The sequence below is a fragment of the Petaurus breviceps genome, unplaced genomic scaffold, assembly GCF_028583685.1.
Source record: "Petaurus breviceps papuanus isolate PSGF00001 unplaced genomic scaffold, PetGlider_PUasm1.0 37, whole genome shotgun sequence".
Lineage (NCBI taxonomy): Eukaryota > Metazoa > Chordata > Mammalia > Diprotodontia > Petauridae > Petaurus > Petaurus breviceps.
In genome coordinates, this window is record NW_027186296.1 from 50895444 (window position 1) to 50922611 (window position 27168).

General features: G+C 36.9%; 1 protein-coding gene across 2 annotated transcripts in view; it reads left to right on the plus strand.

The window, feature by feature from the left end:
- ADAMTS17 (ADAM metallopeptidase with thrombospondin type 1 motif 17) overlaps nucleotides 1–27168 on the plus strand; it is a 523726-nt gene that overhangs the window by 353559 nt on the left and 142999 nt on the right. For both annotated transcript variants that reach the window (XM_069098470.1, XM_069098471.1), the window contains one exon: nucleotides 3144–3224. In XM_069098470.1, the coding sequence (XP_068954571.1) occupies nucleotides 3144–3224 (81 nt within the window). The remainder of the gene's footprint in view (nucleotides 1–3143; nucleotides 3225–27168) is intronic.

Here is a 27168-nt window from a genome sequence, read left to right on the forward strand (position 1 = left end):
CATATGTCTTTCCATTGTCTGCCATATGATGCTTATCTTTAAGCCTTGAAAGACAGTGGTGTTGTAGATATCACTACCATTTAGCAATACCTGTAAAATGGTTGCATTGAAAAAAGTTGGCCCTTATATTCATAAAAAGCTTGGTTTCAGTAAAAGTGCTTTGCAGTTTTCAGAAATCAATCCATCCTGCTTTCTTTCTTGTTTCCAACTTTGGACCCAGCCTTCGTACACCTGTTTTATCTGTTCCAAAGAGACATGTTAAATCATTAAACTTTTGGATGCAGGTGGAAAATGGGTATCAGAAATTCTTCCTCTATTTGGTTTTTCCTGAATGGATGTCAAAAGACAAAAGGAAGTAGAAATATTAATGTATATTTGTCATTAGGAAGTGAGGGTAAAGATTCAAGCAAGTCAAAGTCCAACTCCTTTGAGTGATTACACATTTCTTCCAAGAAACTCTGCAGTATCTTGGGAGCAATCAGCACAATCTTATTCATGAATAGGAGAAACTGAAAGGCCTCACCATCTATGGGGAAATCAATCTACAACCCATAATTTGAGCTGGATCTCCTCTATCACAGTGTGATAGAATTTGGGCAAGTATACAACTCCCTGCTTTATAATTTTCCTGACTCCTGTTATCAGAAAGTCACTAAACAGGATTATTTCTGTTGATATGTGATGTGTCTTTGAAGTAATCTTAAATGATCTTGATATGGATGGAAGACAGGTTGCCATAAAAAAATCAAAACAAAACTTGCAAGCTGGTGATTAGTTCTACCAAGTCAATTGCTTTGTTGTATAATAAATCATAGACTAAATGGGATTTTATATTCCTTATATCTTTCAGTTAACTATGATATGTAAAGATGTGATCAACTGTTGGATATCATTTGAAAAAATCTGTTGCCTGCTAATACCCACATTAAGAATGCTCTTAATTTATGTATAGATGACCTCCATAGAGATTTGGTATAGATGAGATAGGAGACGTAGGTAAATCGTTGTTTTCTGTCATTTTTTTAATCAATTAAGGTTCAAGAGTTTTTACTCACCTTTGGTATTTTTTCCTCTTTCAGCTACCTTGTAAATCAGTCCATCAATGCCTTCTTTATCAGTTATATCCAGAATGGTTCACCTCTATATATGCTTGATCCAATCCGGCTACTTTTCTTATCTTTGTTCTCTATAGTGCCAGTACTACTTTTGTAAGTAACTCAAGGACTATGTTGTTAAGGTCCAAGTGTGGAGGTTCCATTGTCCTTGAAAAAAAGGGTTATAATTTTTTGCAAATCTTTTCCATTTTCCTATTTTTGGTAGTTTTCTTTTAATTTTTATCCTTAATTTATACTGATTTATCTTCTGAACAGAATTATCATGGTTGATATCAAGTTTATTTCTACTGTCAAATTCCCATTTTTTATTTTCAGTAGCTTATTAAATAATTCAGGATTAAGTCTTCTTAACTGCACATAGATTTTTCTTTTTGCTATTTTATATCCTTATTTTTCATAAGTTCTAATCTTAACTTTGAAGAGCAGGGCACAGACAGGTAACATAGGAATAACTCTTCTGCTGTCCATTAAAGTGTAGTAAATTTCATGCTTACTGTGCTGTTGAATGCATGCCATTTCCCATAGAATTTTCAGCTCTTCAAAAAAAAAGAAAATATTCATGATATAGAAAGGCTTCTGTATAATCTGTAAGTGTTTGGTCCAACACTGAGTCTTCCCATTTCTTGTGATCTTTTCCAATTTGCATAAAATAACCTCAAAGTTATTTTAATTTGTCTTTCACTTACTCTTAATGATTTGTAGCATGTTTTTGCATTGTCACTTACAGTTTGCAAATCATCTAATTGAAAACTTTTTTACATCTTTTAACCACCTAGCTTCTTAGTGTTGAATATTTGTGTCAGTTTTGGATATCATCTTTTTATAGGTAATATTTGAAACAAAAATTATCCCCATTATGCTTTTTATCTTTTAATTCTGTCTTCACTAATTTTGTCTGTATAAAAGTTTTCAAATTATATGTAGGTAAAAAAGAATGTTTTATCTTTTATTTTTTATGATCTGCTCTATTCCTTGTTAGACTAAGAATTCTCCCTTTATGTATGGTCTCATTCTTTGCCAGTTTCTTTATTGTATGACCTCTTAAATTCAGGTTAAATATCCATTTTTAGATTTTTTTTTTTTTTTTGCTTTTTGGAGGGCAATTGGGGTTAAGTGACTTGCTCAAGGTCACATGGCTAGTTTTTGTGTAAAGTGTCTGAGGTCAGATTTGAACTCAGGTCCTTCTGACTCCAGGGCTGGTGCTCTATTCACTGTGCCACCTACCTGCCCCTCATTTTTAGATTGTTGTAGCATATGTTGTAATTTGTCCTTTTAATCCTAATTTCTGGCAAGCTGTTTTCCAATCGTCCAGCACTTCTTCTCAAAAAAGAATTCTTTTCCTGAGTAATTTATGTTTTTTAACTATTGCTTTTGATTGTTTCTGTTAACTCTTTAATATTCCCAAATATTTCGTTGGCCTTTTGGCCATGGTAGTACATTGGATTAATGTATTCAAGAAACAGGATATGATGTACCCCAAATCTCTTTCCTGGGTCATAACATATTGAGTAGAGTCTGGCATCTAATTTACTTAAAGAAATATTTTTGATGGCTGTAAAAATTTTTTAGAATTATTATTCAATGATAGTCAGTGTTTAAATAAATAACTAAATGTTCAAACCTGCTTCTAGCTGAAAATAATTTATTTCCCTTTACTGAAGCTATAGTCTATCCATTCTACCATGTGTTAAACCAGCAAAGTTGTTGCAAGAATGAAAGTTTTTTCAGCTTCCCAGATGATTTAGAAGATTCAGGGAAAGCCCAAAATGAAAGTGAATTAAATAGTGAGAATTAGGAAGATATGAGGTCATATGTCATCAGTTACAAAAGATTTCATCAACTCTTAGCAACATAATACTACCATATACATTCCAAAATTATAATCTGGCTATCCTGATTTGGGATTTCAGCATGCTTTGAAAACCCAGCAGAAAAGTAGTGGAGTTGGTTTTTGGTAGGAGATACTGAGTGACCAGGGGCTTTTGACAATATTTGAAAAGTTTTCATTTGTGTATTCTTTTGTTATAGGTTATATTGAAGCTGCTGTAATTCCTGCTGGAGCCCGTCGGATTCGAGTGGTTGAAGACAAACCTGCCCACAGTTTTCTGGGTAAAGAAATTGTTTGATTTTCCATTAACTTAATGAGAAAGCTTAACTTCGATCAATTAAACTAATTGAACTAATTTAGCTCAATACTGTTTCATCTGAGTTACATCTAATCTTCCAGATTATATTTTTTAAAATATATTGTCTGAAAGAATCATGCAATAATATAAAAACTGTTAACCTGTAATCAATCACCTCTAAAATGGGGGGGGGGAGGTGTTACCTTTGCAGAAAAGTTTAAGATGTAATGATGAATTTAGGCAAGATTTCCTTTGCTTAAAACCCATATGGTAGTCAAACCTCAAAGCAACTTTTGTCCTGTCAGTTGTGTCCCATATCATTGATTCATCAGAATCTCTCTGGCTCATGATTAATTTCTTCTACTGATCCAAAAACTATTTCTAAATCTATTTGAAACCTTGATGAAAACAAGAATTGAGTGATAGACATCATTATAGGTTCATAGACTTAGAGGTGGAAGGGGCTTTAGAAGCTTCTGAGCCCAGGTCCCTCATTTTGCAGAAGAAAATGAAACCTACAGATTTTGTGATCTTTCCAAGATAACACAGGTAATGAATGACTACATAGCATATGCACCTAGTTCTTTCTGACCATGAGTTCAATGCCCTATCCATCATAACATTCTACCTCCACATTATCACCAATAATAAAAGTATTTTTTTATAAAAAAAATAGATAAAGCATTTATTAAGCACTTACTATGTGCCTGACACTGTGCTAAGCATCTAGAATACAAATATAAGCCAGAAAGACTGTCCTCACCCTCAGGGAGCTTCCATTCTAATGGGAGGAGACAACCTAAAAGGGAGCTGGAAAGTTGAGGGGAGGAAAGGGTTCTTGTCTGAGACAAGGTACATAAATCTGGGAGTTGAGTGGGAGAAAAATGAGCATGGATGGCATAGGCAGATTCTGAAATGGTCGTCCTCAAAAGGAACTTATCAATCAGAAGAAGGGGATGCAGAGAAAGTGGCATCTCCAGAGTGAAAAAGCTTCTGAGGTATAGGTGGAAAAGTCTAGAGAGTCAGAAATGGAGCCAGGAGAGAAGTGCCGACAATTCTGCTTCATTCTTTATTTCATTGCTCTCTTCCTTCTAGTTTCATCTCTAAATACTCAAGATCATGTGACTTAATTGAGTCTCATCTCAAACTTTCTGCAGACTTTTTCCCCATTCCATTTGTCTTCACTGTTTTGTAAGATTATGCTGGCCCACTGTTCTCCTCTGTAATTTTTTTGTAAATGAATTTACATTCTATTCCAATTTTTTATTATGAGTAACTTGTTTGAATAGGGCTATACAGAACTAATTTTATTTTAGTATTGATTTGATCTCTGCTCTAAAGAACGTATCATTTGATTATATACAGACAGCTGATTCAAAAATGACTCCCACATCAGCAACCAGTGATCTGCTAACATACTTTGAATATTATCTATGTTGATGCTGTTGAGTATCCAGTGTCTTCCAACTCTTATAGATGAATGCATTTGTGGCATATGAGCACTAGGCTTTTGGGTAGCATCAGTAGCTTATTTAAATATATCTGAGGGTGCAACTATTGTCATTGTACCCTACATGTTCTATTCTTACCTCTAGCTCTTTTTATTTCGTATGGATCTTTGCTATAATAAATCAATGATTTGATTGTACAAGGAAATCACTCCTACTTTAGTATGTTAATGTCACTTTTTGCATACTTTAGTATTAGTAAAGTATTATAACATACTTTAGTATGTTATAATACTTTATAATTTTATAAATAAATTTATAATAATTTATAATTTTAATTAGTAAAGTATTATAACATACTTTAGTATGTTAATGTCACTTTTTGCAACATCAGTGCTTGCTATTTCCAGTATCTTCTGACACTTTTCTTAAAATATTTCTGCTGTGTAAACATGAGAGATATATAGTTAAAAAGTCATTGAATTATTTCATTTCTTAATTCTACATCATGTTATCTAACTTATTTGGGAGATCCTCTACTTTGCTCACCTTTGCATAGATATCACTGAATATTAAGCTATCTGTTGACTCAGTTTAGATAATCTTGTTGCACTCTGCATAGAATTTCTTTATGCCTCCATCCTCTGCAACAGATGTTGTTATGTAAGCTATTCATTGTCTTTATAATGACGTTTTTTTGTGTATGCTCTATTCCTTCCAAATTTTCTTGTACTTATCTGTGTCTATCTTGTAAAACCCTCAATAGAATATAAGTTCCTTGAGGGCAAGGACTATTTTATTTTTGCCTTTGTATGCTTAGAGCCTAGTACAGTGCCTTGCTTTAAGAGGTGCTCAATCAGTGTTTGTTGCATTGAATAGAATCATGAGCACAAGGTCAATTAGTTGCCTGTATCAATTCAGGTGTTCAGCAAACATTTAATACGTGCAAGGCTCTGTGCTATGTGTCTTATAATACATGATGAAATCTACCCTTATAATGATGTTATTTACCTTCTTCAAAGAAAATTTGTGATATAACTCAGTTTAATTGTGATATCCTTATATCTTCCACTTTCATTTATATCAAGAAAATAAATATTGTTAGAATTCAGTTTCTCTAATATATCAACTCTCTGGTCAGTGGAAAATAACATTGCATTCAGAACTAACAGTTAAATGAATATTTATTGCTGGTCTATACGTGATCATTATGGAGATGGCTTCCCTTAGTCAGTTAATGGCATTCTCCCCCCATTACCCCTTTCTTTTTCCATTTAGAATCAGACTTATTGCCTTCTGCTACAATTACATAGGTAGGCAATCTCCGAACCATGCCTTTGCCTTACCTCTACCATGTCTCCTCTCTTCATATTATTTTGCTATTTGTTTTTCTGTTCATCATTTGCATTCAAACCTGCAAGGGCAGGCAGGAGATGATGAATACAAAGATAAATAACATGTGCTCCTTTTTTTCTCATTGAGTTTACAACCTAGTAAATCTTCTGAATTGAAAAGGAGAATATTTCTACTTATTTTTTAATTTTTATTTTCTTAGAAATTTTATTTTATTTATTTTTTTGTTACATCCTAAGTTTTGAATTGTTTCCCTTCTTCTCTCCCCACCCCTGGCAATAGAAAAGGCCACCATTACTCTCTCTCTCTCTCTCTCTCTCTCTCTCTTGTCACACTCACACAAACAATATGTATATATTCATATATGTAAATATGTAAACTATATCTATATGTGTATGTATTTATATATGTAAAATCATACTACATATACTTCTATTTATCAGTTCTTTCTCTCGAGGTGGATAACATCTTCCTTCATAGATCCTTTGTAGTTGATTTGAATATTTATAATACTCAGAATAACTTGGTCATGTACAGTTATTCTTCAAACAATACCGCTGTTACTGTATACAATATTCTCTTGGTTCTGCTCATTTCACTCCATTATTTCATGCAAGTTCATGTTTTTCTAAAATCCTGTTCATCTATACCTGTTTATCATTTATCATCATAAAAACCTGTTCATCATTTCTTACAACAAAGTAGTATTCCATCACAGTTATACACCACAATTCATTTAGCCATTTCCCAACCAGTTCTTTGCCACCACAAAGAGAGCTGCTGTAAATATTGTAAAACATATAAGTTCTTTTCCTTTTCCCCTAATCACCTTGGGAAACAGACCTAATCATAGTGGTATTACTGGGTCAGAAGGTATACACAGTTTTATAGCTCTTTATGCATAATTCCAGATTGCACTCCAAAATGATTGGATCAGTTCACAGTTCCACTATTAGTATATTAGTGTCCCAATTTTCCCACATTCCCTCCAACATTTGCCATTTTCCCCTTCTATCATTTTAACCAATCTGATAGGTCTGAGACAATATCTCAAAGTTGTTTTAATTTTATATCTCTAATCAATAATTATTTATAGCATTTTTATATGAATAGCTATTCATAAATAGCTTTGGTTTCTTCATCCAAAAACTGCCTGTTTATATAGCATTTTCTTGAGGATATTTTAGTATAGACTATGAGAGTATAAAGCAGTTATTGCTTGAGGCTACCTTCTCCAAATTACAGGTTGAGTGGAACTTTGGGGTATTATATATCACGATGAAACATGTTGTTAGTTACTATTTGCTTGTCTTTAGCCTATCCTATGAAATATGACCACACCTACATATATAATGTTTGGTCTAGCAGTACACCTGTAAAACAATAAAAGTCACTTTTGTTGACCTATAGAAAACTTCATTTTCCAGAAACTAGCTTTTTTTTCTGCTTAACTAGGTGGGCTTTGATCAGAGTATTTATGAAGTAGACAAAGTCTTTATCTACCTATGTAGTAGGTAGATAATAATTATGGTTTTCTCCAGAGTTTGTCTTGTCTAGGAGCTAGAAAAGCAGTTGAGAAAGCCAGAGGCCTTCTTTGTACTTTTACCACTTTTCCTAGGGTGATGATGGATTTGAATCCTTTATTTCACTCCTCAGCATTTCATTCCTGTAAGAAAAGGGACATTTCACAAAGATTAATTTTGTGGGCAATCAAACAGACTGTGTAGAATAGGAGAATTAGCTTCATGATTTTTCCATCCTATTCATATTTTGTAGCCAGAACGTCCAAGAAAGCATGATAGCCAGGGAGTCCATGAACTTGGATGAGGGGGCAAAAATTACATCTTTATTTTCAATAACCTCTAACTGAAATTTCACATTTCTTTCAATTATCTAAAAACATTATTCTCCAGACTGCCAAAGTCATCCATAACACCAAAAAAGATTAAAAGCCCCTGCTCTGAAGGGAATAAAAATTGAGCTTAGGCCTTTTACCATTGCCCAAGACCACTCTTCTTTGCTCTAAGAAGAGGATCTTGTGTGAAATCTGTCAGTTATCCAGTTGTGTGGGCTACTGGGAACCAAATCTCTCATTCCAAACCGACAGGATTATTACAGCCATCTCAACAAAGGGCACAATTGAAGTTGGTCTATGTATTCATTATGTTTCTAAAGTTAGTTCAAACAGTTCTCTTTCCAGTCGGGGCTGGGTGCTTTGGAAGTGGAATCATTTTTTTCACTTGCTGGGAGCAACTCCTGAAGATTTTACTCCACCTACACTCAACCCAAGCAGGCTGGCTGGCTGGCCAGCTAGTTTCACGGCTCAAAACCACCTGGAACAGGAAATGCCTCGGCAGCTTCTGTCCATAGGCTGAGAAGAGAGTTGGAAGCGCTCTGAATGGAAATAAAATGTACTGACTTAATGCCAGTATTAGAAGTAGGTTGATTGTGGGTCAAGTCTTCTAGTCTGTCCAGAGGGAGGAGAATATGAACAAAAACTTCACCTACTGTACAATTCAGAGCCAGAGGGGAGAAATGTGAGCAGAGTCAAACACCTGATACCTGCCTCTGGCTGCATATACAAAAGAGTCTTGACTCCCAGTGGGAAAATCTAGTCTGCTAATTCCTCCTAATGGCTTCCAGGCTTTCTGCTGCAGTACCTGGAAATAAAGTGAATATGTGGCACATGAGTGTATCCAAAAGAAAAATGAGGCAGAGCAAATACAAAGGACACCAAGCTCAAAGATATTCAGGAACAGTACAGGAATCATGAATGTTCACCTAGGTAAAATCTGTTCTTCCTTGAGGTCTATACCTAAGTTGTCCTCTAAATCATTCAGTGGACTCTATTTGGAGTGCTAGTTGAGTCCCTATCTAGCGTTAGGTACTCTGTATTTTTTTTTTAAAAACCCAAATTAATGGCCCAGGCAAAATTCAAGAGTCAGAAACTTTAGAATCAGCAAATTAGTACTCAAGTAGGAACAGAAACAAGTAGGTTTAGAATTCTCTGTGCTTCCCCAAAGTAAATCCTCTTTGTATTTGGCAACCATACAGCACTTTGAAGTTTTGAAAGCTTAAATTTCAAGAATGAGCTAACTAATCTCCAAATCATTCTGGATTAAGATGATTATAATAACAATGCACCCTTCTCTCCCTGGGGGGAGAAAAAGATGGAGGAAGGTGGAGAATCTAGATAACATAGGAAGTGGGGGACTAGATAGTTGAAAGCAGGCACAAGTTTAACAAACAATATTTTACTGAATGATTAGATCACTCTCTCAAGTACTTTGACTAGATTACTCCTTCCTGAATTTGTTGCCTTAATTTAACATTTATCTACTACTTGTTCCTGCTGTATAACTCTAAGAAAGAAGAACCTAGATCTTTGTAAAAAAGAAAAGAAAATCTTAGTTGCTTGCCAGCTTCTAATTTTAATAGAAAAAGCAGTTGAGAGGAGATTTTTACTAATATCATGGGGAGGAGTTAGACAAAATCTAGCCTACACTCTCATTTAAAAAAAATATTTTTATTCTGAATTTAACAAATACTGATTAAAATGAGCATTTCTATATGCCAAATAAAGCAGACAATAAGGATTTACTGAAACTGCCAATCCACAATACAGTAGAACCTCAGTTTATGAACTTAATTCATTCTGAGATTCTGTTTGTCATGTGATTTGTTCATATTGCAAAGCAAATTTTCCCATAGGAAATAATGTAAAGTTGGATGATCGGTACCACATATTCATATAAAAATAATTATTTATAATTTAAAGTAAGTTTTTGTCCCTAATGCGCCTGAAATATAATAGCAATGATTAGTATACAATATGAACTGAAATAAAACAAATTAACCTGTACTTTACCTTTGAGAAGAGTCGTGTCTGCCATGAGGGAGGCAAGAGGAAGGAAGAGGAGGAAGGGTTATTGCTTGGAAGGAGAATCTCCTTCCATGAGGAACATTGGGGATTTAAAGGTCCAAGAGTGTTCTCTCTTAGGCTGCTTTCACCAAAAGTAAGACTAACACTACTGCCTTCACTTATTTTTCAGTTTTTTAGAATCACTTTCATGTTTTGACTCACTGATTTTTTTTTCTTTACATTTGCTTCTGACTAGGAATCTATCTAATGACACTTGTTTCTGATGTTTTTTCAGAATGTCCTGGAAATGTGACATTGCATTATCGTTAAAAAATATTTGTGGCTCTCATTGCTGCAGCCTTCTTTGGATGATGTTTTTCAATGAAATTTTGTACTTTTCCCCACATCTGATAAACCTCTGTAATCTCACTTGTTATGAGGGATTCCTCCAGCCTCTCCACCTCCCCCCTCAGAGGAGGTAACCTCCACAACCTCTCACTGGCTCCTCATACAGATCCATCAGTTGGTCAGTTGCAGCTCCTGGCTATATTCCTCCATTGTCACAAATATTGTTGTAGAGCACTGTAACTACTGTACACTTTAGCGCCAAGTACTGCTGTACGTATGCAAACTCATGCGAACATACTTGTAATGGTGCCATTAAGAATGACGGATGCTGCCTTCCTGAAGAGTCAATGCTGAACGAGGCTCATTAGGCAATATAACAACCTGAGGTTCCTTTGTCTGACATATGAAAGCAAAAAAAGCACAAAAAACCATTGCCCTAGTTGAGTGCCATCCCTTCGCAACCCGTTCAGGTCCAAACATGATGTTCATACTGAGAGTTTCTGTTAGTCCTGCAAGACAAATTTGGCAAAGAATTTTTCCTCTTCCAGCAAAGCATATGTAAACCAGGTTACTCATAAACCAAGGTTCTACTGTATATGTAGCTTGCTTTCCTTTTTAAGTACATGATGAATTCAATATATTACTTTCAAAGCCATCCTGCTTAATTGGATTTCCTTCTAAACATCCTTCTGTTTGCTTCTATGCATTTTATAAAATGCTTCATTGGCCCTCTTTTTTTTCTTTCTTTTGATAAAATAATTGCTATTCTCTTTACCCTCTCCAAAAAATCCCTTCCCTTCATTGGAAAAAAAAAGCAAAAGCAAAATCCTTGTAACAAATACACATTACTCAAACAAATCCACACTTTGGCTAAATCCAAACGCATATGTTTGTTTCATTCTGTACATAAAGAACATAACTTCTCCATAAGAATGTGGGTAGCAAAAGGAGTATGTCAATGTATCATTATATGAAACAACTGTGAAGAAATACTATTAAATGGGCTATGGTTCACATATTTTTTTCATTCCGTGCCCTGATTAACACAGTGCCTCCAAATTAAAAAAAAAAGAATGTGGGTAGCAGGATTCATTATCAAATCCTCTGGAATCAATGAGTTCTTATTTACTTTATCAAATTTCTTGTCTCTCAGAATTCTAATCCCCTCCTTTTACAGATGAGGAAACTGAGGTCCCTAGAAGTTAAAGTGATGTGCCCTGAGACAACAGAGGGATTAATCATCAGAGGTATCCAAATTGGTAGTAAGCACTTAGAGCTAAAATATAAACCTACTCTCTCATGCTACAAATTCAATGCTCTTTCCTTCTCCAACTTTTTGGTTCCAACTGCACCAGGGGACAGACAATTACATAATATCTTGGAAACTGGAGATATCCAGTCATTAGTTTTTTCAAAATAATACAGTTAGATTGTTCTGTTGAAATGCACAAGTCCTCTGCACCAGAACAATTGACATTGCTATGTCTTCTATTCCTCCCACCCAGACTACTGCTGCTGATTTTTTTGTTATAACCTTCAAAGGACACAGAATCATACTAACATAGAAAAAGATGTCCAACTGTCCTGCTTTAGGGATATAGGAACGATGCATCAGATTGATTGTAGAAATCAGAAGGTGACATGAAGAATTGAGTATAGATGAATGCATCCTCCTCCTCCCTTTCATCCTTTTTCAGCTTGATATAAACTTCTTCATACCCAGCAAGAAGTCAAAAATGCAAAAATAAGAGGTCATTATGCAGATTTCTCTTTCTCCACTATTTCCTATTATTCTAACATTCACAAAGAAAAAGTAATAAGTAAAACACCAAAAGAAGCCAGGACAAGTCTAGTAAACCACTTATTGTAGATTTCTACATTTAGACCTACTGATTTCATGTTCAAGTTAATAACAAACTTTTGCTTTCACCAGAAAAGGAATCAAGGCAATCTGGATGTTGCCTTAAAGAAGGTAAGATACTGAAATTCAGAATAAAATGTATATTTGTCTTACATAGACCACAAGCATCAGTTAACTAATAGTTCTTTTGACTATAAATTAAAAAAAAAAATCTGTGAACTTTCCTATGCTCTGAGATCTTATGTGAGGTCTGCCTATACCCAGGTTATTGGTGAACTGCTGGAAACCAAAACTACCTCTACACTAAGTCAGAAGCAATAAACATTAAGTACTTACTGTGTATCAGGCATTATATTAAACACTGGGATTATTATGCTAAAACTGGATTATTACAGTCATTTTAACAAAGGGCACAACTGAAGTAAAATTAAAAAAAAAGGAAGGCGATCTGAGTTCAAATAGAGCCTCAGACAAATTATTAGCTGTGTGACCCTGGGCAAGCCATTTAACCCCATTTGCCTCTGCTCTTCAAATATAAAAATGAGGATACACTGGAGAAAGAAATGGCAAACCATTCTAAAATCTTTGCCAAGAAAATCTTATGGACAAGTCCATGGGGTCACAAAGAGTCAAACACAACTGAATGATATAAAGACAGTTTAGAAATCAGCTTCTGCCTATCCTTTTTGTTTTTTTGATAAAATGTTATTGAAATTTTTTTTTACATTGCCTTGATTCCCCCTGTATCCTCTCATTCTTTTCTCACAGAGAGCCAACCTTTAGAACAATTTTTTTTTTTTTTGCTTTTTGGAAGGGGAAAGTAGGGCAATTGGGGTTAAGTAACTTGCCCAAGGTCACATGGCTAGTTTTTGTGTTGTGTCTGAGGCCGAATTTGAACTCAGTACTCCTGACTTCAGGGCCAGTGCTCTATTTACTGTGCCACCTAGCCACCCCTAGAACATTTTTCTAAAAAAGATAAAGAATAAATGAAAAAATTCTGCAGTCAGTTTTTTTAAATTATTTTTAAATTTATTTTTAAAATGACTTTACGTGCATTGTTTCTTATGCATGCACCACCCCATACATACATGCACACCCACACCTTTACCACTTCTGAAATGGATGAAGTGCCTTCTCCTACCTTTTCATTGGGGTCAGGCTAATTCTTTGAAACTTTGCATTCTTTTTTGACTGTTTGGTGGTTTACATTGTATATCTTGTCTTCCTTACTATGTTTACTTTACTTTGTATCAGTCATTGTGAATCATTTCATGCTTCTCTGTATTCATCCTATTCGTGGTTTTTTATGGCATAGTAACATTCCATTACATCCATGCTACCCTGCAACATTACACATATGCCACATGAATGTTGTGATTTAGCCATTGCACAAATAATGAACATTGTCTTCGTTGGCTGTTTTTTGCTATTACTTAGAGTGCTGATGTGACTATTTGGATCTATATGAACTGGTCTCCTATACTTTCCTATGAGTATGTGGTTGCCATACACTGCCAAATGCAGAAATGGTTGTTGTCATTAGCAAACAAACCAGTCTGGGAAAAGTAACCAACAACCTCTTCATTGGAGAGACCAGGTAGAAAATTAAAAGGCCTTTTCACTTCTCCTCGAAGATGCCTCTGGGCAATGTGATTATTGCAATTACTACTTGGTCATTCCAAGTTTATTTACTGTGGAACTAGTTCTAGACCAGGTCTGTGCATACAGCTGCTTCCCTGCTCAAATTATGATATTGAGGTTTCACCAACTAGGCAATACTAGGCCTGTTCAATATTTTGATGGGAAACCTCCAAGGAAACAACAAATTACTTCAGAAATAGTTAATACTTCAGTATACCCTTCTTATTCAAAAACTGTAGCATCTTGCTCTGGCAGTACCTCTGGGAATATTTCTTTCCCAGAACCTAATTGGCAAAATCATAAGTTTAATTGACTAGCTTTCAAATTTTATATTGAATTCTCCCTTTCCTGTGTTCTGTATCTTCACCTCATTCCTATTACTAAATGTCATTCTCCCTTATTTACCTTTAGGATGAATATCTACTCTTTAAATATTTACTCCTTGATTCATTCTTTAGGTATATGGTCGGGATATTTTGTAGTGATAATAGAAAGGATGTCTGTTTGATATGCTGGTTAAATTCTATCTTAGGCATTTTGTTGTATTTTGCCTACATAAAATTCTCACATTATTTTTATTGTAGAAGTTGGGACTGTACAACCTACACGTCTAAGAAGTACTTCCATATTTGGTTTCATAATGATTGCCAGGTGTATCTCTCCTGTTCTTCCTCTAATTCTTCTTGTTTCTGCCCTTCCAGAGAACCTATGGAATGGGGAAGGGAGTACATGGGAGCAGGTAATTCAGTAACTCACTTTAAGGTCTACAAATTGAGCAAGGTAAATTCTTAAGTAGTTAAGAAAAGGTAAAAAAGAAATATGATTAATGCCATTGGTATTTGCTAGGTCTAATGTAGAAATATAGGAGATGGTCAAGGAAATATATGTAAATTTAAATATTCTTCCCTACTGAGAAACAAGATGATTTTAAAGAACACATATGGTACAATGACCCAGACATTTAGAAAGCTGAAATTTCTATTGAGCCTTTAATCACTTGTGGTATTTCTTCCTTCTTCTCCCCTTCATAAAATAAAAAAAGTCACATGCAATATTGGAGGATCCATAATTTCATCAATTTGGGTCTTCTTGTACCATTTGACTATTGTCTTTTCCTCTGCATTTATTCATGTCCTTCTACAAATCTTGCATATGTATTATACTTAATGTGTAAGAATCCCTTCACTAATTCTTTTTAAATTATATGGATGCCCTTGAAATAGCGTGTCTATCAAATTCTTATCTCTCTCCTTGATTATATGACCAGGCTACATTCTTTTTCATTTATAAATATGAACTTATATAGTCTACCAAAGATCATTTAAATGTAGAAGCTGGTACAAAAGGTTGAATATGAAATTGTGGTTTAAATATATCCATCAGGAAGTCTATTTTTTTCTTTTAATCTTTTAAATCTTTTATTTATTTATTTTTAGTTTTCAACATTCATTTCCACAATATTTTGAGTAATAAATTTTCTCCCCATCTTTCCCCCACCCCCCAACTCAAGATAGCAAGCCTACTGAATACCTCTTCCCTCAGTCTGCTCTCTTATATCCTTCCCCATCCCCCCTCTTAACTTTTTAGTAGGGCAAGATGGATTTCTATATCCCAGTGCCTATGTATCTTATTTCCCAGTTGCATGTAAAAAACAATATTTTTAATATTTGTTTTTAATACTTTGATTTCCAGATTCTTTCCCTTCTTCCCTCCTCACCCACCCCCACTGGGAAGATAAGCAATTCAACATAGGTTGTACATGTGTAGTTACCCAAAACATTTCCATAGTACTTATGTTGTGAAAGACTGACTATATTTCTCTCCATCCTATCCCACCCCCTACTTATTCTATTTTCGACTTTGACCCTGTCCCTTTTTAAAAGTGTTTGCTTCTAACTACCCTCTCTCTCAATCTGCCCTCCCTTCTATCATCCCCCTCTTATTCCTTTCCCCCCTATTTTCCTGTAGGGTAAGATACCCAACTGAGTGTGTATGTTATTCCCTCCTTAAGCCAAATTCAATGAGAGTAAGGTTGAGCCATTCCCTTTCACCTTCCTGTTCTTCCCCTCCATTGTAACAGATTTCTCTTACCTCTTTTATATGAGATAATTTACCCTAATCTATTTCTCCCTTTCTCCTTCTCTCATTATATTCCTCTCTCACCTCTTAATTTTATTTTTTAGATATCATCCCTTCCTATTCAATTGATCCTGTGCCCTATGTCTATGTATACACATACACACATATACACACTCACATATGTATTTATACACACATATACTCTCCTATGCATACATGTATGTTTGTATTCATATATATTCTCTTCAGCTATCCTCATACTGAGAAAAGTCTAATGAGTTACAATTATTGCTTTTCCATGTAGGAATGTAAATAGTTCAATCTTAGTAAGTTCATTGTGATTTCTTTTTCCTGTTTACCTTCTCATGCTTCTCTTCCTTCTTGTATTTGAAAGTCAAAGTTTCTGTTCAGCTCTGGTTTTTTCATCAAGAATGCTTGAAAGTCCTCTATTTCAATGAATGACCACATTTTTCCCTGAAGCATTATACTCAGTTTTGCTGGGTATGATTCTTGATTTTAATCCTAGCTCCTTTGACCTACAGAATATCATCTTCCAAGCCTTTAGGTCCCTTAATGTAGAAGCTGCTAGATCTTGTGTTATTCTGATTTTTTTTCTACTATACTCAAATTGTTTCTTCCTGACAGCTTGTAATATTTTCTCCTTGACCTGGGAACTCTGGAACTTGGCTATGATATTCCCAGGAGTTTTCTTTTGGGGATCTTTTTCAAGAGGCAATTGGTGAATTTTTTCAATTTCTATTTTACCTACTAGTTTTAAAATATCAGGGCAGTTTTCCTTGAGAATTTCTTGAATGATGATTTCTAGGCTCTTTTTTTTATCATGGCTTTCAGGTAGTCCAATAATTTTAAAATTGTCTCTCTTGGATCTATTTTCCAGGTCAGTGGTTTTTCCAATGAGATATTTCATATTGCCTTCTATTTTTTCATTCATTTATATATGCTTTATAGCGTCTTGATTTCTCATAAAGTCATTAGCTTCCATTTGTTCCAATCTAATTTTGAAGGAATTATTCCCTTCAGTGAGTTTTTCAAATTCCTTTTCCATCTGGACAATTCAGCTTTTGAAGGCATTCTTCTCCTCACTGCCTTTTTGGGCCTCTTTTGACATTTGAGTTAGTCTGTTTTTTAAGGTGTTATTTTCTTCAATCAGATTCCTGACTCACTTTTCATGATTTTCTTGCCTTATTCTCATTTCTCTTCCCAATTTTTCCTCTCCTTCTCTTACTTGATTTTCAAAATCCTTCTTGAGCTCCTCCATGGCCTGTAACCAATTCATATTTTTCTTGGAAGCTTTTGATGCAGGAATTTTGCCTTTGTTGACTTCTTCTGGTTCCATGTTTTGATCCTTTTTGTCCCCAAAAAAGGATTCTATGGTCTGATTGTCCTTCCTGTGTTTGCTTATCTTGCCAGCCAATTACTTGACTTAGAGTCCTTTGCCATGGTAGAACTCTGCTTCCAGAGAGGAAAGCTTTATCCTAAATTGCTGGGGTTTTTGCAAATGTCATCAGAGGTCTCATAAGGGTACCCTCTCTACAGCTACCACAAGCTCTGGCACACTGGCATTTCTCACTCCAGGTCCACCACCCAAGATAGTGACCCAGATCCAAGCAGGTCAAAGCAACAGTGATTACCCTCTGATTGATTGCTTGGCCACCCTATAATCTGCAGGCCAGGACCTTCCAACACAGCCACATGGCAGCAGCTGCAGCCACCACGCCTCCGCCACCTCTTGCCCTGGGAGCAGGGGCCAGACCCCACTCTTCAGTCACCCAGTTCCAAAAGAGTTCCCCACTGACCTTTTACTTTCCCTTTGGCATATTTGGGTTAAGAAGTCTGGAAACTGCCACATTTCTGGTGATTCACTCTCCTGAAGTCTGCTCTGGCCAGTTTGTGCCACTGTTTGGGGCCACCCAGGGTCATCGCAGCTCTGTGCATGGCTACCAGCTTGGTGCAACAGACCCTTCCTATTGGCCTCCTAGGCTGGCTTAAGCAGGAGATTTGCTTCTCTCTGTCACTTTGTGGGTTCTGTAGCTCTAAAATTTGTTTAGAGTCATATTTTTCAGGTATTGGAGGTGGTTGGAATGGGAGCTCAGACAAGTTCCTGATTTTACTCCTCCATCTTGGCCCCACCCCCTGTCAGGAAGTCTATAACTTAATACTTATTGAATTAGTATAGTGCCCAATGAGAACCTGAAAGATTAGTGAGATTGGTAGTTTTCATAATTTGAAAGTATACTTTAAAATACTAACTGCAAATGAATAAGATACAATGATTAAATTTTGTAGGCTAAGAAAACAAGATTTTAAACTAGAAAACAGACCAAAAGACAAGCTATCCTTGGGATAAGGAAACCCAACACCAAACCAGTCTACTCAAGGTTTATGTTAGTAGAGCAGTTTTGATACATGTGCATGAAACATGAGAACCCGTGGAGATTGTGGCTGAGAATTTGGTTACTGTGAGAACAAGTTTCACATTTTGACACCTTTACATTCATCACAAAAACATATAATAACAAAAACCTACACTATAATCCAGAGAATCTGAGAATTAGAAAATAAAATGTGAGGGCACCCAGTGATGAAGAGCTCATGTCCCATGCCTCATATATCAAGTCACATAGTACTTGTTGATTTCCCAACATCATGCCTTTCAGTAGCTGGAGAGCTTTGCACATAGCGTATACTTTTCAAAAAAGGAAATGGATAAAATTCCAAATACCAGAGCTTCTAAATATTAGTTTTCAACACCTTCATTGCTGCCTTTGTTTCCATCCTGCTATCCACATGGTGTTGTTTTAAGAGTTTTCTACATTGCACGCTTATATATCCTGTCGGAGATGAGGCACAGATACATTAGGCTTCAAACTTTAAAAACTCCACTGAAATTCATGTTTTACTTTAAGCATTCAATAGAACCCTTAATTATTACTTTGCTACACACTTTATGTAAACAAATTTGTATTTAAAACTCCAACTTTAGGGGTGGCCAGGTGGCTCAGTGAGTAAGAGCACTGGCCCCAGAGTTGGGATGACCTGTGATCGAATCCAGGCTCTGATACTTAGCACCACACCCAGAAATAACTGGCTGTGTAACCTTGAGCAAGTTACTTAACCCCAATTGCTATAAAAAAAAAACTTTAGGCAGTCCAAGGTAGGAAACAAATTACAGTTTCCTCAACTTCTACTTGCAAAATATTCTAAATCTAGTGAATTTCATGTCCATCTTCTTTTTTTAAACAATACCTCATTGAGGGCAAGCACTTAGATAACTAAGAGATATGAAATTATATATGAATTTAGGGAATGTATCTACCACTAAATCTATTTCCTGGATTTCCCTTCCTCTATCCCTTCCCCCCCCCCCCATTCTATGATGGGGGATATATAGTCAAACAATTATTCATGAGTAGTGTTTTTAGTTGACCATACATTCAGTGAGTCAACATGAGTTATGATTCCTCAAAAAGTAAAGTAATCTTAAATTGCATTAAGAGAAGTATAGTCACCAGAGCAGGGAAGATTATAATCTCACTGTATTTGGTGCTAATTAGACTGTACCTGCAGAATTGTATTCAATTCTAGGTGCCATATTTTGAGATTTTTTGGCAAACTGAACTGTCTCCACAGGAGGATGAACAGGATGGGAAGAAAGAAAAAAGGGAGGAAAGAAGGAATCGAGGAAGGAAGAAGAGGAAAGAGAGGAAGGAATAGGGAAAATATGGCATATAAGAAATAAATGAGAAGGGACAATTGGAGTTGATTAGTTTGAATATGAAAAAGGTAGAGTATGGCCCCACAGGGCAAAACTAGGACCAATGGCTGAAAAGTTACAAAAGTAGATTTTTTTTTTTGAGTGTAAAGAATGGTTTCCTTACAATTAGAACTATTCTGAAGTAGTTAGCTGCTCTTCTCTGGTGTTCATGCAATGCTTATCTGATAACCTGTTTTTGTATGATATAGAAGGAATTCATTCATTAAGCAAGGGCCTAGATAATCTCTGAGATCTTCTTCAAATCTGTGGTTCACCAGCCCTGTCAAAAGTCTACAAAGCATTTAAAACGTCTTGAATAACCAGAGCTCCTCAGAGCTTTGTTTCTAATAACATGAAGCTGGATTTCAATTCTTAATACTTCAGGTATCTGATTTCCTTATTTGATCACTCATTCTACCAAAATAGATCATAAAGCCTCTATGTGTCAGTAGTATGTCTTCATGAGTAACTGTAGTTTAAAAAAAAAAAACTAACAACATCACCTGGCGGCCAGTCCTTTGATGATGACCTTCTGTTATATCCTCAGGCAAAAGAAATGCAGCTCATCACCATACCTGTAGGTGATATTATTCCAGCTTGCTAGAATGTGGTTAAGCTTGTACTCCTCCACAGCACAGACCCAGAATCCCAGTAATCATGAGTTGATTTCCATCTAACTATTCTGAAGTGCTGAACTGGGAATCTGTCTTATAGCAATAAGAAACTGCCATGGGGTTTTTATTAGGCAAATGAAATTGCTAAATGATTCATTAAACCTTTGTTAAGCCCATTCATTACTCAAGGAATATAGTTAACAGAAAACCTTTTTGGTTTCCTCCTTTTATGTTGAAAAACTTTCTGTGCTACATGAATGTACTTTGCCACTTTAAATATAAACTTCTGAATATAATTTAATCTTTAGTGATTGAAGTGTTTATTGTCCCTCAGTATAAAAATCAGAATACTGAAGACACAGATTTAGAAAGTATAGGAAGTAAGCTGAATATATGCTAGGTACAATATATACCATAAAAGTTGTATTTTAAATCCCTCTAAAATTATCTGATGGCTTGTTTTCTTGTCATTTGCTTCTTTTTCCTAAAAGCTAAGTACTTGCCGCAATACTGATAAACAAAGTGTTCTAGTTAGTTGACATCTGGATTTATAGTTTTCACTTAAACTTCTCAGACTATAGAAGGGAACACATAGTTTTCTCCTGAAGTTTAAAGACAAAATGGAAACATTGGCTGAACAATTCAAAAAATAAATTATAGGACTTACATTGGAAACAGAATTTATCCTTGTGACAATCATGCTTTAATGCTGTTGTATTATATATTTTAATTCTACGTGGAGGTGTGATCGAGCAAACATGTGAACTATAAGAACAAAAAGTTCAATATGTGTCAGGGCTACATCCCGGACACTTGTAGTGCTACCCACAGAAAACACGTATGGGGCATCAGTTCAGACATCTGTTGAGAGTTACTTCCACATGTCTAGTGCTTGGGTTTCAAAATCACTTTTAATGGAGTAACAATTGTTTCTTGAAGGAACATTTATTTTATAAATACTAGATAACTTCAATGCCTTAAGAGATACTTGAGTTGGGGAAGTAATACTGAAAAGCTTTAGGCAAGTAACTGCAAATATTAAAGTATAAATCAGTTTTAATGGAAAAACAATTGTGTCTTGAAGGAACATTTATGTTTCAAATATTGGATAACCCCAATGCCTTAAATGATACTTGAGTTAAAGCAATAATACTGAAAAGCTCCAGGTAAGTAACTTCAAATATTAAAATATCTTTGTTAGAGAAAGTATTTTCTTAACATATGACACTTAAAAAATTAAATAATCTATTATTTGTGTAGCTGGATAGAATGGCATTGTATCTAGAATGGCATGTTTAGTTGTCCAGTTGTGTCCCACTTTTTGTGACCCTGGGGACTATGGCATGCCAATATTGTCGATGGGGTTTTCTTGGCAAAGATGCCATTTCCTTTTCCAGTGGATTGAGGCAAATCAAGGTTAAATGACGTGTCCAGGGTCACACAACTAATAAGTGTTTGAGGCTGGATTTGAAATAGGGTTTTCCTGACTCCAAACCCAGCACTCTATCTACTGAGCCAACTAGCTGTCTTTCCTACTAAAAAAATGCCATTAAATTCAAGAGAATGTAATTAGGGTATTTTGTTTTCTGAAACTGAAGAAACCTTACTTGGGATTTTGGAGAAGAAAGAAATCCAGTTAATGGTAGAGCAACCAATACAGTTTTCCCGTAAAGATTATGCATATTCATTATCTAGAAACTAAATACTATGCATGTCAAAAACTGAACTCATTCTCTTTCCCCTTAAACCCTCCCTGCCTCCAAATTTTCCTGTTAATGTCATATTACCATTCTCCCAGGCCATTAGACTCACAACCTAGGTGTCATCATCCACTCCTCACTCTTTCTTTTTTTTTTTTAATTTAAATGCTTTATTAACTGCTGATTTACATCATTCGTTTCCGCCAGATTTTGAGTTACAAATTTTCTCCCCGTTTTTCCCCCATCCATCCCCCCAAAACAGCAGTCCCACAGGATATCCCCACCTCCAATCTACTCTCTCCCATATTTTCTCCCATACCCATTTCAACTTTTCCAGTGGATCTCTATGCCTCAGTGCCTGTATATCATTTTTCTTAATTACATGTAAGATGGTATTAATAATAGTATATATATATATATACACATACATATACACACACACACACACACACATATATATATATATTTGAATATTTGATTTTAAAACTTTCAATTCCAGATTCATTCCCTTCCCCCCCCTGCCACCCACCCCCACTGGGGGGACAAGCAGTTCAGTATAGGTTGTACATGTGTGGCTAATGCAAAACAATAACATAGTAGATGTATTGTAAAAGACTGACTATATTTCCCTCCCTCCTATCACACCTCACACTTGTTCTATTCTCTACTTTGATCCTGTCCCTTTTCAAAAGTGGGTGCTTCCAACTTCCCTCCCCCCCAGCCTGCCCTCCCTTCCATCATCCCCCCTCACATCCCCTTCCCCCCCCCTATTCTCCTGGAGGGTGAGATCCCCTATTTAGTGTGTATTTCCCTCCCTTCTCAAGCCAGATTCAATAGGAATAAGGTTGACCTATTCCCTTTTGCCTTCCTATTCTTCCCCTCCATTGTAACCATTTTCCCTTGCCTCTTCTGTATGAGATAGTTTGCCCCACTCTGTCTCTCCCCATCTCCTCTCATTATATTCCTCTCACCTCTTAATTTCACCTTTTAAGTATCATCCCTTCCTGTTAAATTGGTCCAGTGCCCTCTATCTATGTATACCTGTAAACGTAATATACACACATTCACATATGTATTCATATGTCCGCATACCCTCATATAAAGACATATATATATATATTTCTAATCCCTTCAACTACTGAGAAAAGTTTCATAGGTTACAATTATTGTTTTTCCATGTAGGAATGTTAATAGTTCAACTTTGGCCAGGTGGCTCAGCGAGCAAGAGCACCGGGACGACCCGGATCAAATCTGGGCCCAGACACTCAGCACCACACCCAGAAACAACAACTGGCCATGCAACCCCGAACAAGCCACTCAACCCTGATTGCTTCAAAAAAAAATAGTTCAACTTTGATAAGTTCCTTATGATTTCTTTTCCCTGTTTACCTTCTCATGCTTCTCTTGCTTCTTGTATCTGAATGTCAAATTTTCTATTCAACTCTGGTTTTTGCAGCAAGAATTCTTGAAAGTCCTGTATTCCACTGAATGACCATATTTTCCCCTGAAACATGATACTCAGTTTTGCTGGGTAGGTGACTCTTGGTTTTAATCCCAGCTCCCTTGACCTCCAGAATATCACATTCCAGGCCCTTCGATCCCTCAGTGTAGAAGCTGCCAGATCCTGGGTTATCCTGATTGTGTTTCCACAATATTAAAATTGTTTCTTCCTGGCTGCTTGTAATATTCTCTCCTTAATCTGGGAATTCCGGAACCTGGCTATAATATTCCTAGGAGTTTTCTTTTTGGGATCTTTTTCAGGAGGTGATCGGTGGATTCTTTCAACCTTTATTTTGCCCTCTCGTTCTAAAACATCAGGGTAGTTTTCTTTGAGAACTTCCTGGAGGATGCTTTCCAGGCTCTTACTTTGGTCATGGCTCTCAGGCAGTCCAATAATTTTTAAATTATCTCTCCTGGATCTATTTTCCAGGTCAGTGGTTTTTCCCATGAGATATTTCACATTGCCTTCTATTCTTTCATTTGTTTGGATCTGTTTAACAGCATCTTGATTTCTCATAAAGTCATTAGCTTCCATTTGCTCCAATCTAATTCTGAAGCAATGATTCTCCTCAGTGAGCTTTTGAGATTCTTTTTCCATCTGGCAAATTCGACTTTTTAAGGCATTCTTCTCCTCATTGCCTTTTTGAGCCTCCTTTGCCATTTGAGTCAGTCTGTTTTTTAAGGTATTATTTTCCTCAGTCAGGCTGTTGACTCTCATTTCACAATTTTCTTGCATTGTTCTCATTTCTCTTCCCAATTTTTCCTCCACTTCTCTTATCTGCTTCTTAAGGTCCTCTATGGCCTGTAACCAGCTTGTATTTTCCTTTGAAGCTTTTGGTGCAGGGGTTCTGACTTCACCATTTTCCTCCTGTTCCATGCTTTGCTCCTTCTTATCCCCAAAATAGAAGTGTAACGTTGGAATCTTCTGTCTGCTTTGTTTCCTTTGCCTGCTCATTTTGCCACTCAATGATCTGACTTTTGGGCTTTTTGCCACAGTAGGACTCTGCCACCAGACAGGGGAGTTTTCGTCCCAAACGCTGGGGTTTTCTCAGCTGCCGGAGGTATTAGATGGGTGCCCTCTCTGAGGTCTCCACACGCTCTGGCAAGCTGGACACACACCCCAGGACCTCCACCCTAGACTGCAATCCAGATCCAAGCAGGTTAAAGCAAGAGCGATGACCCCTCAGACTGGTGCTTGGTCCCCCTACACTCTGCAGGCTAGGAGCTGAAGCCGCCATGTGGTGCTGGCAGGCTGTGCTGGCGTCTCAGTGGTTTCTCGCTCCCGGGGTAAAAGCCACGCACTCCCACTTACTGTGTCCCAAAGTCCAGACTGCACTGGCCTCTCACCTTGTCCTTTGCATCTATGTATTGATAAATCTGGAAACAGCCACAGCTGCTGCTGATATGGAGTCCCTCTGGCTGGCGGCTGGTCAGGCCCGCCCTGGGGCTAAAGCCTCAGCGTGGGGCTGTGCTCGGCTTCCAGAGCGCTGCTCTGGCCGATTCCTGCCGGCCTGCCGGGCTGTCCTCAGCGGGAGGTTAGCTTCTCTGTGTCATTTTGTGGGTTCTGAAGCTCCAAAGTTTGTTTAGAGTCCCCTTTTTACATGGATTGGGAAGGGTGGAAGCCGGAGCCTCGGGAAGGTCGTGCTTCTGCTCCGCCCCCTCCTCACTTTTTCTTATCACCCTCCCCCCCATATCCAATTTATTGCCAAGGCCTATTGATTTCATTCTTGCAGCATCTCTTGAATATGCCCCCTTCTCCCTTCAAATACTGCCAGGCCATCATTCTCACACTTGGACTGTTGAAATAGCCAGGTGGGGTGAGCAGGGCGGGGTCTGCCTACCTCATGTAAGTCTCTCCCCACTCCAATCCATTCTCCATAAAGATCACAAAGTGACTTTTCTAAAGCACAGGTCTGACCATATCACCCCTCACCCCTACTCAATAAATACCAGTGGCTCCCTGTTACCTCCAGCATCAAATACAAAATTCTGTATTTGGTCTATTCTGCTCCAACTTCCCAGTCTTCCAACCCCTTAGTTCTCACCACATACTCTTCAGTCCAGGGACACTGGCCAGCTGGCTGTTCTAGGAAAAAGACACTCCAGGCATTTTCTCTGACTGTCCTCCATGTCTAGAATGTTCTCCCTCCTCATTGCTGCCTCGTGGCTAACTTGGTTTCTTTCAAGTGGCCACTAAAAACCCATCTTCTAAAGGAAGCTTTTCTTAACTTCTCTTAATTCTAATGCCTTCCCTTTTTAAAAATTATTTCCTATTTATTCCTTATGTGGCTTGTTTGCATGTATTAGTTTGTTTGTTGTCTTCCCCATTAGAGTGTGAGCCTCTTAAGGAAAGAGACTGCCTTTTGCCTCTTTTTCTATGTTCCAGGTACTTAGAATAGTGCCTGGCAAGTAGCAGGAGTTTAATAAATTCTTACTAACTAATTGAATGGTTTTTTTGGTTGTTGTTTTTTAGAAGACAGAAGCAAAACATTTATTCAGATACCAGAAAACTGAATCCCCAAACCGGTAAATCGATTCCATCACAGTAGCAAAGAAGTTAATAAACCATAACAGCACAGAGAGCCAGAGCATCCTTTAGCCTTCCCACAAACCAACACAAAACCAAGATTTGCTCACAAGGCTCTCTGTCCCCCTTGGAAGCATGCTGTCCTCCCAACAGTCTAGCTGGCTCTGACTCACTCCCAGCTTCCTGTGAATTCTGTTCCAGCCTTCAACAAACTCCACCCATCACAGGTTCCAAGTGATTGCATTGCGCCTATTAGGGGACGGAGTTTATTTTCAAAGCAGGGAAGATCTTCAAATTCCCTTACCATTACAACAGTTAACAGACCTGGGGCTAGAACTATGGTACTCTGACTTCAAATTCAATCTCCCGCCCCAACCCCTGTCCGCAATAACACATGGTCTCACCTGAAGATAAGGGGTATGTCATTTGAACTCAGGATCTTTTTCTTGGACAGGTTAAACCTAATTTGGAGGTGAGCATTTTTTTTTAATTCCAATTTATTTATTTTTAGATTTCAACATTCAATTCCACAAGATTTTGAGTTACAAATTTTCTTCCCCATCTTCCCTTTTCCCCCCACCCCAAAATAGCAGGCCTACTGAATACCCCTTTCCTCAATCTGTTCTCTTTTACATCCTCCCTCATCACCCCCTCTAACTTTCTAGTAGGGCAAGATGGATTTCTATATCCCAGTACCTGTATATCTTATTTCCCAGGTGAATGTAAAAAGTAATTTTTTTTAAACATTTGTTTTTAAAACTTTGCGTTCCAGATTTTTTCCCTTCTTCCCTCCTCAACCACCCCCACAGGGAAGACAAGCAATTCAATATAGGTTGTACATGTATAGCTATGCAAATATTTCCATAGTAGTTATATTGTGAAACACTATAATTGTCTCCATCCTATCCTGCCCCCCACTTATTCTATTTTCTCCTTTGACCCAATCCCTTTGCAAAAGTGTGTGCTTCTAACTACCCTCTCCCCCAGTTTGCCCTCCCTTCTATCAGCCCCGCTCTTATGCCCTACCCCCTTATTTTCCTATAGGGTAAGATATCTATTTGAGTGTGTATGTTATTCCCTCCTTAAGCTAAATTAAATGAGAATAAGGTTGTTCCATCCCCTTTCATCTTCCTGCTCTTCCCCTCCATTGTAACAGTTTTCTCTTACCTCTTTTATGTGAGATAATTTACCATATTCTATCTCTCCCTTTCTCCTTCAG